Below are 12,623 nucleotides of genomic sequence, written 5' to 3' on the forward strand. Positions count from 1 at the left end.
TCTGTCTCTCCACCCTGGGCCTGGCTTTACTCCATCATCTCTACTTTTACCACGTTCAAAGAGCTGGAATGAAAATTCGCATTGCAATGTGTCACATGATCTACAGGAAGGTCAGGTTTTCTTTAAACACATAAATAGTTTACCTTTGAAAATAACATACTGAGGAGGTGCCAAAGTAGTATTCAAGCAAATGGATTTGTGATAATTACCTTATTAGTTTGTGCAGCTTTATTATATTTACAGCTTATAGTTGCTCTGTGTTTAATAGGATAGTTCACCCAAAAATGTTTATTTTGTCATCATTTACTTGCTCGTTACTTGTTTTAAATCTTTAGGAGTTGGTTTCTTGTGTTAAACACAAAAGAATATATTTTAAAAAACTGGAAACTGGTAACCATTTGTACATGGTAAACATGGTAACCAAACTGGTAACTGGGAAACTGGTAACTTCCATAGTATCTGTGTTTCCTACTATGGAAGTCAATGGTTACAGGTTTTCAGCTCTCTTCAAAATATATTCTTTTGTGTTCAAAAGAAGATAGAAAGACATTCAGCAAAGAATCTGAAACAGGTTTGGAACAAGTAAAGGGTGTGTAAACAGTGAGTGCATTTTCATTTTTGGGTGAACTACGCCTTTAAGTAAAACATCAGTTTTGTTTTATTTTGTAAAAAGCTGACAACTTTATCAAATCTTAAAATAAAAATGTTTGCATGGAGTAGCAAAAAAGTTACATGTTTTTAACTATATATATATATATATATATATATATATATATATATATATATATATATATATATATATATATATATATATATATATATATATATATATATATATATATATATATAATATTTTTTTTACTTCAGAAGAGTTCAGAAATTTGTATTTTTAGTGGAATATCTCTGATTTTAAGTCACAAAAACATGAAAACTTGAATTATTTAGTCCAAGAAAATAAAAATGCTCTAAATAACAATATTTTATTTGAAATTGTTATCAGACCTGTTATAAAATAAAACAAAAATGAACATTTTGCTCCAACTCATACACAATAAATTCAGAGAAACTGCTCATTTTCAACCTGTCTCTTAATTTATTTAGAATTATTTTGAGAACGATGGGGCTTTTTTTAAAGAATAGTCCAAAAACTTCGATCTACAAATGTTATAATACTGTATATTATGTACACTCACCGGCCACTTTAACTGCTCGTTAATGCAAATTTCTAATCAGCCAATTACATAGCAGCAACTCAATGCATTTAGGCATGTAGACATAATCAAGATGATCTGCAGCAGCTCAAACTGAGCATCAGAATGGGGAAGAAAGGTGATTTAAGTGACTTTGAACGTGGCATGGTTGTTGGTGCCAGACGGGCTGCTCTGAGTATTTCAGAAACTGCTGATCTTTATAGAGAATGGTCTGAAAAAATGATCCAGGCGCAAATGCCTTGTTGATGCCAATCAGAGGAGAATGGCCAGACTGGTTCGAGCTGATAGAAAGACAACAGTAACTCAAATAACCACTCGTTACAACTGAGGTATGGAGAAGAGTATCTCTGAACGCACAACAGGTCAAACCTTGAGGCAGATGGGCTACAGCAGCAGAAGACCACACCCGGTTCCACTCCTGTCAGCTAAGAACAGGAAACTGAGGCTACAATTCGCACAGGCTCACCAAAATTAGACAATAGAAGATTGGAAAAACATTGCCTGGTCTGATGAGTCTCGATTTCTGCTGCGACATTTGGATGGTAGGGTCAGAATTTGCCGTCAACAACATGAAAGCATGAATCCATCCTGCCTTGTATCAATGGTTCAGGCTGGTGGTGGTGTAATGGTGTGGGGGATATATTCTTTGCACACTTTGGGCCCATTAGTACCAATTGAGCATCATGTCAACGCCACAGCCTACCTGAGTATTGCTGTATTGCCATGTCCATACTTTTATGACCACAGTGCACTTATCTACTGAGTACAATTCCAGCAGGAAAATCATCTCAGACTGGTCTCTTTAACATGGCAATACGTTCACTGTACTCAAATGGCCTCCACAGTCCCCATATCTCAATCCAACAGAGCTCTTTTGGAATGTGGTGGAACTTGAGTCACATCATGAATGTGCAGCAGACAAATCTGCAGCAACTGCGAAATGCTATCATGTCAATACGGACCAAAATTTCGGAGGAAATTTCCAGTACCTTGCTGAATCTATGCAACGAAAGATTAGGCAGTTCTGAAGGCAAAAAGGGGTCCAACCCGGTACTAGTACGGTGTATCTAATAAAGTGGCCAGTGAGTGTATATGTACTAAATGCTATTTTTTAACACTATGGTAATAAATGTGAGTGATAGGACTTGATTAGTAAGTTAGCAAGGGTAACATCTTATCACAGTAAACCATTTTTTTTCTTCTTCTTTTAGGCTCTGTGCCTCAGTGCCGCAGCAATGGGCCAAACAACCACAGGGCAGATTGTTAATCTTTTGTCTAATGACGTCAATAAATTTGATGAGGTAGGAAATTTTCATAACTTCTCGTCTTCCTCCATTCGTGCCACAGGTCCTCCTTTTCCTGTTTTCGAAGCGGGTCTCCTGTAGTGTCTTTTTTTCCTTTAAAGAGTCAGTCATGGCACTTTGTTTGATCAAAGTATTGTTTTCCAAACTTCAATTCCAGTTAAAAGAGCCAAAGGCAGCAGGAGTGATTTACCGTAAAGGGTTTGAGTTACCAGGGAACAGATTGGCTGTGATTCAGAGCACCAGGAGTGGTCACAAATAGATTGTCTTAAAGGGATAGTTCACCTAAATATGAACAATACCCACCATTTACTCACATTCAAGTTTTCCAAAGAAGTGTGTGTGTATTTTTGTCTTCTTCTGTTGAATGTTGGTCACCACACAGATAATACTAGACTTGTGTAGTAAGGAAAAAACTATATTATGGCAATTGGGACTCATTAGTTTATTATTTTGTACAATACTGGTGGCCAAATGCTTTTAAAAAGAGCCATACAAGGATTCTGACATTTAAAGAAAAAACATATATTTAGTTTTTACATGTAGTAATATATATAATAAGTTTAAAGTGTACGTAAATATATAAAAATAAATGTTAATGCAAAACACAATATATTTGCGTAACAAGTGCACAGTTAAAACCTAACCTATCTAAGCATTTGATAATAAAAAAACAGTAAAGAAATTAGGTCTGTGCAATTTAATCGAAAATTGATTTTGATTTTGGCCTCTAAATATTATGATAAAACATTTAATGAATGATTAATTGCATAATATCCCACCTCCATTCGGCAGTTCGAGCTCATTCCTCTGTGTTAGCTAAGTTTCACATGGAAATTACTGAAAGTATATTCATGGCTTCTGCAGCATGGGATGTGCTTCATTTGTTGACGTGTATTTGATTCATTTATGTTATTAAAAGTGTGAACAAGAGCTTGTTGTTTGCATGTGCTCGGCCTCAGAGATGAGAAAACACACACACATGTAGAGTGAGGGAGCCTAAATGGTCGAATGTATTCAAAAGTTGTATCAAAACCCAGTGCTTATTCACATTAACCCTTGTTTGTTATGTAATAACTGAACACAAAGAGAGAGTTGAAAGTGAAACCATAATCAGAACGCACAATTTCTTAAAGCAACAGCGCATCATATTCTGCTGCAGACTGTTTTTATCATTATTAATCAAACAAACAAAAAAGAGGCAAGGTCAAATTCACTCACTGCTCTCGACTGAAGGACTTTTCATAATAGATTTAATAAGAAACAAATCAAGTTTAATTCTGACACTGAAGATACTTAAAGCACAGTTTGATTCACTTCTCAGCCTATTTGTTAATTTTTTTTTGTTCTATTGTATTTATTTTTGTCAATAATTGTTGGTATTTATTTATTATTTTTTATTTATTTATTTTTTTACTTGGTCCAAATTTGCTTCAGTATGACGGACTGTGAAATTTTGTGATCTTTGAAAAGTATAGGTGTAATAGCAACCTTATTTACAGGGAAATAAACTCCCTATATCTCCACACTATCTCCAACTCTTTTTGGTTATATGGCCCACTGAAATTCATTTGAAATAATCATGATTACAATTATGACCAATATAATCATGATTATGATTTGCCTATAATCAAGCAGCCCTAAATGAAATACAATCTTTTTTTGCACCTGTTTGTAAGTTCATACATGAAAATACAACCCCACATCAGTAAAAGTTGGGACAGCATGAAAAACGCTAATTTACTTTGACTTGTATTTCATTGCAAACAATACAACAAATATTAATTAATGTGTTCCTTATTTTTATTGTTGTTGTTTTTTTCATGAAATAAATACGTACTCCAATTTTAGTTCTTGCAACACATTTCAAAAAAAGCATTTACTACTTTGTAATGTTGCCATTCCTTTTCACGACACTTAAGAGACATTTAGGGATTGAAAACACCAAGTGATAAAGTGTTTCATGTGTAATTGTGTCCTATTTTTCCTGAAAACAAGTCTTAAGGTGGGTGTTATGACCTTGGTTTAGGGTCAAGGACGTAACATAAAAGAACACTGGACAAATCACTTTTAGGAACCGTTGGAGTCGGGTTTGTTTATTTGTCTTTTTTTTTGTCTTTTTCTTTTTTTAAACACCCAAAACATGAATCCAAATACCTCAGAGAGGACCTACAGAAAAATAATAAACAAAAATGTATCCCCCACTCAAGCACCCAAATGAAACTAAATGCACCTAACAAAATAACAGAAATAAAAATACAAAAACTACAAATCTCCCTGGCTATATATAAAAACAAGAGAAAATATTTAAAGAAAAAAAAATGGTGGCGTCCAACCGCTACTACTACTCACGTGTATATACAAACTACAATATTTACAATAACAACAAACAAACCAAAAACAAAATAACAAGTGGGAGGGGGGGTTTGACACGGATGGATAAACGACAAACAAAAGTCAAAAATTATACATACACCAATGGGAAAACACAATAAAAAATAACACTTGAAACTATATATTTCTCTATAACACCAAACGCAAATCAAGATACTAACTCGCTCTCCCGCTCCACGCCGGTTTCTCTTTTTTAAAAGACGCCCTGGGTCACAGCCAATCCCAGGGCACATCGGCTGCGTAATAAAGGTGGAGCGTGTGAAGAGGAAAAGTGAGAGAGGGAGAGAGAGAAAGACACACACACACACACACACACACACACACACACACACACACCTGCGAATGCAATACTATGGGGTCGTAGTTGTCGCATTTTGTGCTTCATTCTCTATTGGAGACAGGTCAGGGCTGCAGGTAGGCCAGTCAATTACTGATTCATCTGACCACAGTACGTGTTTCCACTGTTTGATGGTCCATCCCAGATACCTCCAAGCCTCCAAGTCAATGACGCTTCTGGACACCATTAGCTTAGGGCTTCCTTTGGCACAGTTAACTGGCATTTGTGGATGAAACTACGTTATGTGGTACAAGATAAAGGTTTTTCAAAGGAGTCCAGTGCCCATGTGCTGATACTGTTGTAGATGAATGAGGATTCTTGATGCGATGCCGCCTGAGGGATAAGATCATGGTTGTTCAGTTTAGGCTTGCGTCCTTGTCTTTTACACACTGAAACTTCTCCAGATTCCGTGAATCTTTCAATAATGTTCTGCACTGTTGAAGGTGAAACATCGGTTTACATTAAATACCTAAATATCTGTCTTTCTTTGAGGAACATTGTTTTAAACATTTCAATAATTTTCTTAGAGCCTTGCACGGGCCTTTAATCTAAGCCCTAGCACCGGCCCTGACCCGAAGCCCGTCTTTTTTCCGCCAAACAGCTGTTAAAACTGTTACAGCCATTAAAATAGACCAGATTCGTATTAGATAGAAAGTTGATGGTTTTTTTATTCATTTTTTTAATCAAAATAATTTTGAGAAATTTGAGGTTTTTTTGTTTGTTTGTTTTGTTTTTTTAAAATGTAAGTTTTAGTTTTGTAAGTGACCGATATCCAGGCGGTATGTGGTCCACAGTGAGTTTACTCCATTTACAAGTTGTGCATTGTGCATAACCAGTTGGCTCATCGTTTAAAGTTGTCACTATTTGAAAAGTTGACCAGGAGTTTGCCTTTCTCTAGTGTTTTTTCCCCGTTTTAAGTTCGCCGTTTAAATTTTTCTCTTTGTTCTCCATTGCACGTGGCTTGAAATCTCTATGCACAAGGCATCCCTGGCACTTCCGGACCGCACGCATTAGATCTCATTCAATTATTATTATTATTATTTTTTTAAATGTTCTAAAGCAGACCCGAAGCCCGATATGCGTGCCAGCTATGACGTGGAAATTGGCCCGAAGCCTGGCACTAGGGGCATAAATTCGGGCCCTGACGGGCTCGGGCTCAAATGCAGAGCTCTAAATTTTCTCACGTATTTATTAGCAAACTGACGATTCTCTGCCCACCTAAATAAGTAGATCTTTCTTGGATGCTGCTTTTGTACCAAGTCATAATTACAATAACCTGTTGACATCCCCTGTTTTAAATCACATCATTATTTAACCAATTTACCTGATTACTAGCCCTAAACTGCTCCTGTCCCAACGTTTATAGGAATGTGTTGCAGGTCTGAATGACAGTAAAGGATGTACAGTATATTTAAAAGTGAAATGAAGTTGACCAGACATTGTGTTCATATTGTCTGCAATGAAGTACAAGTAATTTTTTAATCACAACTTTTTTTTTTATTACTGTCCATACTCTCTTAACTTTTTCTGATTTGGGGTCGTATATGTTGTTATCAAACAATATGGAAATATTCCATACAAATTTCGCCCAGCCCCATTGGCAAATTAAAATGAATAGTTAACAGATTTAAACTCTGTCTCATGTGGCAAGGCTTCTGACACACACTATAGCTCTCTCATTATCTTTATTCCAGTTGAGAAATATAGTGATGAACAGTTATGTAAAGTGTTGGCTGTGAGCCGCGTATAACAGCTCCATAAACCACACATATTAATTTGAAACCACACTCATTCCAGCTGAGCTCTTAGTCTGTATATTTGAAGTAGGAACATCATTGTTCTCCATCTGTCCTTGGAGACGTTCTCCTGCATTTTCCAGCACACATCATAGGGATTTAGAGAAGAATAGCAGGAAGTTCTGTATGTGTTCAGGCAATGTTACCTAAAATTAGCACTTTGAAGTTTAAGCCTCTTTTTTTGTGGATTCTGCAGTAATCTCTACAATAATCTCTACTGTTTGAAAAGTGAATGTAATAAAAGCTTGTGCGCCCTATTCTAAGAACTACGCTAAAGTATTGTCATGTGAACTAGAACATGCAATGTCAGGGTTTTGGGCCAGTGTTTAATAGCCCTGATTTATTTGGAAAATCAATGCTTTATATTTAAATTTTCAAACATGATTATGTAAATACAGGTGTTTTATGATAATAAATGTATGCTATTCCACATTTTAAGTACTTTGATATTCACATGAAAATATATGACTTTTTATTATATTTATTATTATATTTATTTTATTCATTGTACTTTTTATATTTCTAATAAAATATATTTACTTTTTTTTAAGTTTTAGGTTCTAAATAGAAAATAATATTAAAATATATTTAAATATTATTTTTTGCTGTTTATTGTTATTGCTTTATAATGAAAACATTTGTTAGAATGTTATAATCCACTTGATTTAATGATTTTGAAAGTATTGGGACACTAAAGTACGGAGTAATTATGTTAAAATGAATTGCTATCCAATGAATATTATTGTATTCAAATTTCATTCATTCATTTTCTTTTCGGCTTAGTCCCTTTATTAATCTGGGGTCGCCACAGCGGAATTAACCGCCAACTTATCCAGCGCTTGTTTTACGCAGCGGATGCCCTTCTAGCCGCAACCCATCACTGGGAAACATCCATACACACTCATTTGCACACACACATACACTATGGACAATTTAGCTTACCCAATTCACCTGTACTGCATATCTTTGGACTGTGGGGGAAACCGGAGCACCCGGAGGAAACCCATGCAAACTGACCCAGCCGGGGCTCGAACCAGCAACGTTCTTGCTGTGAGGCGACAGCACTACCTACTGTGCCACTGCGTCACCCTGTATTCAAATTTATAATTATTATTATTATTATTATTATTATTATTATTATTATTATTATTATTATTATTACACCATTTCTGATTAATAAATTGAGTCTTTCAGATCATAAGATACTTTTAAAAAGGTAAAAGGAAATTGTACCAACTACGTAAAAACATGGTATTACGGTAATAGCACATTTAAAATGTATTCAAATATATTATTGTTGTTGTTGTTATTATTATTATTATTATTATTATTATTATTATTATTGCACTATTTTAGATTAAATAAATGTAGTTTTCCATAGCACGAGATGCTTTCTAAAAGAAATTGTTACCAAACATATACCAATCATATAACAAAAACATGGAATTATGGTAATGGAACATTTAAAATTATTATTATTATTAATATTATTATTATTATTATTATGCTATTGCACTAATTCAGATAAAATAAATGTAGCCTTGCAGATCATAAGATACTTTTAAAAAGGTAAAAAGAAATTGTACCAGCAAAACCATGGTATTATGGTAATGGCACAGTAAAATCTCCACCCACTCCCTCTTTTTTTGGTTGCACTTTAAAATAAAGTGTTCTTGTTACAATGTAACTATTAATTTAATGAGTATTATTTATATGTAATACACACATCTAAACAAAACAGTAAAAAAGCATAGATATTTAAGTATAATTTGTATTAGGTAAAAATATTTAAAATCTAAATATTAAAAAAATTCTCAAATATATGCATGCGTGTGTGTGTGTGTGTGTTTGTGAGGATACCTTTTATTATTTTTTTATGAAACTTGTATGATTTAATTTATGTGCTGCTTTTTTAAAATTTATTTCTGTCTCTTTTCCTAGTTGACTATTTTTCTGCACTTCCTGTGGGTGGGACCTCTGCAAGCCGCAGCTGTGATTGGTCTGCTTTGGCAAGAGATTGGACCATCGTGCCTTGCTGGGATGGCAGTTTTAGTCTTTCTAATGCCACTTCAGACCATGTTCGGGAAACTGTTTTCCAAGTACAGGTACAGTCTCAGAATCGCTCTGACAGGGAATCTTTTAAATTGGATCAGGGAAAGGAAACTATGAGAACTATGAGGCTAATCAGTCACATGAGGCTCTTCATGTCATGATGAATAGTGTCAGAAAGCTTCTCAAAAGGCACATTTATATCTTAAAAACCTGGCCAACAAATCTATGCACTTTGTGTGCGTTTTTAAGTAGTACTATGTAATATATTAATATATGTTATACACTAGAAAATCTAATGTGCTACTACATTACATAATCACGAAATGTTTACAGTTTCAAGAGCATGGAGAACTTAAGGATTGTGTATTTTGCTGTTACAGTAGTTTTAGTCTGTAATGTGATGTTAATGATCTTCAGGAAGGTCATTTATATGAAGTAATGTTGGTACAGTTTTACCACAGCGAATTGCAGTGAATCATTGTCACGTTTTCAGACACGTTCTTTGCTTATGGCTTTATTTTAGGTGCAGGTTTCGCTTGTATAATATAATACAATATAATAAATAATAACATAATAAAATAGAACAGTAATAATATAATTTTCCCAATTTTCAATATATATTTATAAATAATACATTTATAAGAAAGCTTTTTGACAGTTCATGAATAACAACATGAATACCAAATTAATTGTTGAATTTTTTTAAATGTGTGGCTGGGGACAATTAGTGATTTAAAAAAAAAAAATAATACAATTACTATTAGAGATTTTTTTATTGTTTGAAAAAAGTTTAAAAGTTTGAAAATCTATTTTAAACGTGTGTGTGTGTGTGTGTGTATATGAAAAAAAAATGGGTCTATTCTACGCAAGCTATGATGACTTTCACCTTGATATTTTAGCGCGGATGTATACCTGACCGGTGAGCCGTCTGACAAAAAAGTGTGTGTGCGTGCATGTGTGTGCATATTTATGTTTGTATGTATGTGTATGTATGTGTGTATGTATGTATGTGTGTATATATATGTGTATATATATATATATATATATATATATATATATATATATATATATATACTGTATACATACATACATACATACATACGTGTGTGTGTGTGTGTGTATGTATATATATATATATATATATATATATATATTTATATGTATATATATATATATATATATATATTTATGTGTATATATATATATATATATATATATATATATATATATGTATGTATGTATGTATGTATGTATGTATGTATGTATGTATGTATGTATGTATGTATGTATGTATGTATATGTATATATGTATATATATATATATATGTATATATGTATATATATATATATATATATATATATGTATATATGTATATATATATATATATATATATATATATATATATATATATATATATATATATATATATGTATATATATATATATGTATATATGTATATATATATATATATATATATGTGTGGGAAGCACTGTGTATAAATATACATTTATTTATTTACCTTTTTTTTTTCATTTAAAAAAAATACATTTAGTTTTTTTTTCTTTTTAATTTTTGTCAAGAAAATGTTGTTTTCAGGTCATGATTATAAGTTAATTCTTAAAGAGCATAATTTGGGACACACTAACATTTTTTATTTATTCTGCAATATCTTTTTCTGCTTCACAGGAGTAAAACCGCAGCCTTGACTGACAGTCGGATACGCACTATGAATGAGGTGGTTTCTGGCATACGTATAATTAAGATGTATGCCTGGGAGAAGCCATTCGCAGCGCTGGTTAATGATGTACGAAGGTAAATTGCGTAGACTTATTGAGTCTGTTTGCTCTGCTTAAGCTTGCGATAGGTCAGCAGATTGCCTTACTGACAAGACTGCATTCGTCCAAAGGTTTTATGGCTGTTACTTATTTCAAGGTTGAGACTTGAAGTACAGTCTGAAAATGTCTGTTTTAACGAACTGTAAAACTTTGGGTCATTCAAGGTAGCTATAGAAAATGCTTGTGCTGGTAATTTTACAAGTAAATTTATTTATTATCATTTATTACATTTTTTGGGAGAAGTAAGATCAGCCTGTCACTCATATGAGATCCAATATTAGCAAACCACAACCATTCTCATTTATTCCCAATGGGCAAAATCAAGGCCTGCACTATTTTCTTTGCTTCATTTTAGAAGCCTTTTCATTTGCTTACCTGTAAAGCATATTATTTTATATTTAGGGTTCATACAGTCCTTGAAAACCAGGAAAAGTCATGGAATATTGTCATTTTCCTTAGAAATGTTTTGGAAGAACAAATAAACCCAACATGTGTTTATATCTATTTTTACATATAAAAATACTACATAGATTGTCAAAATTATTTTTGATATGCTGTAATAAATTTGAATGTGCATTTTTTTTTCTTATCTACCACGTGAACGTAGACATCACATGAAACATTAGGTCATGAATATTTAACTGAAAGTTTTGGAAAAGTCATGGAAAAGTCCTGGAATTTATATTATATTATATTATATTATATTATATTATATTATATTATATTATGTTATATTATATTATATTATAGTATATTATATTATATTATATTATATTATATTATAGTATATTATATTATATTATAAAATTTGAAAGACTATTAAAAGAATTTTATACCGAGCGCATTTGATGGATGCTTTAAAAAAGGATCCCTGGGAAGAATTTGGAAGAAAGTTTTCATATATCGAACTGAAAAAATCATATCTAATGTTCTTATTGTAATTATTTTCAATGGCCTTTTTGAATCAAGTTGTTATTATTTTGTAATATGTTTTTATCTCTGTTAATCTTTCCATGTAATAGCAATAAGTTGCTGAGGTGGCAATAAATAAACAAAGAAACTTGCTTAAATGTCACTCCAGGGAATAAACTTTTATTTATTTTATTTTAAAATTATTTTTTCTGTTATGATCATTTATATTTATTCAAAATAAATGTCTGTACAAAATAGTTTTGACCTTATTTTAAAGACATTGTTAGTAAGGATATTAACCACATGTACAGTGCATCCGGAAAGTATTCATAGCGCTTCACTTTTTCCACATTTTTTATGTTACAGCCTTATTCCAAAATGAATTAAATTCATTTATTGCCTCAATATTCTCCACACAATACCCCATAATGACAATGTGAAAAAAGATTTTGAAATTGTTGCAAATTTATAAAAAATAAAAAACCTGAAAAGTATTCACAGCCTTTGCTCATTACTTTGTTGATGCACCTTTGGCAGCAATTACAGCCTCAAGTCTTTTTGAATTTGATGCCACAAGCTTGGCACGCCATTTTGCCCATTCCTCTATTCTGACTAGTCTTCCAGTTCCTGCTGCTGAAAAACATCACCACAGCATGATGCTGCCACCACCATGCTTCACTGTAGGGATGGTATTAGCCTGGTGGTAAACGAGGCCTGGATTTCTCCAAACGTAACTCCTGGCATTCACTCCAAAGAGTTCAATTTTAGTCTCATCAGACCAGAG

At 32.8% G+C, this 12,623-nt stretch overlaps 1 protein-coding gene across 1 annotated transcript in view; it reads left to right on the top strand.

The window, feature by feature from the left end:
- abcc4 (ATP-binding cassette, sub-family C (CFTR/MRP), member 4) overlaps positions 1-12,623 on the top strand; it is a 70,152-nt gene that overhangs the window by 12,655 nt on the left and 44,874 nt on the right. Inside the window, exons 4-7 of the mRNA XM_056459422.1 lie at positions 1-110; positions 2,423-2,512; positions 8,981-9,144; positions 10,779-10,904. The exon at positions 1-110 is cut by the window's left edge and continues 115 nt beyond it. Coding sequence (XP_056315397.1) covers positions 1-110; positions 2,423-2,512; positions 8,981-9,144; positions 10,779-10,904 — 490 coding nt within the window. The remainder of the gene's footprint in view (positions 111-2,422; positions 2,513-8,980; positions 9,145-10,778; positions 10,905-12,623) is intronic.

This window comes from Danio aesculapii, chromosome 6, assembly GCF_903798145.1.
Source record: "Danio aesculapii chromosome 6, fDanAes4.1, whole genome shotgun sequence".
Taxonomy (NCBI): domain Eukaryota; kingdom Metazoa; phylum Chordata; class Actinopteri; order Cypriniformes; family Danionidae; genus Danio; species Danio aesculapii.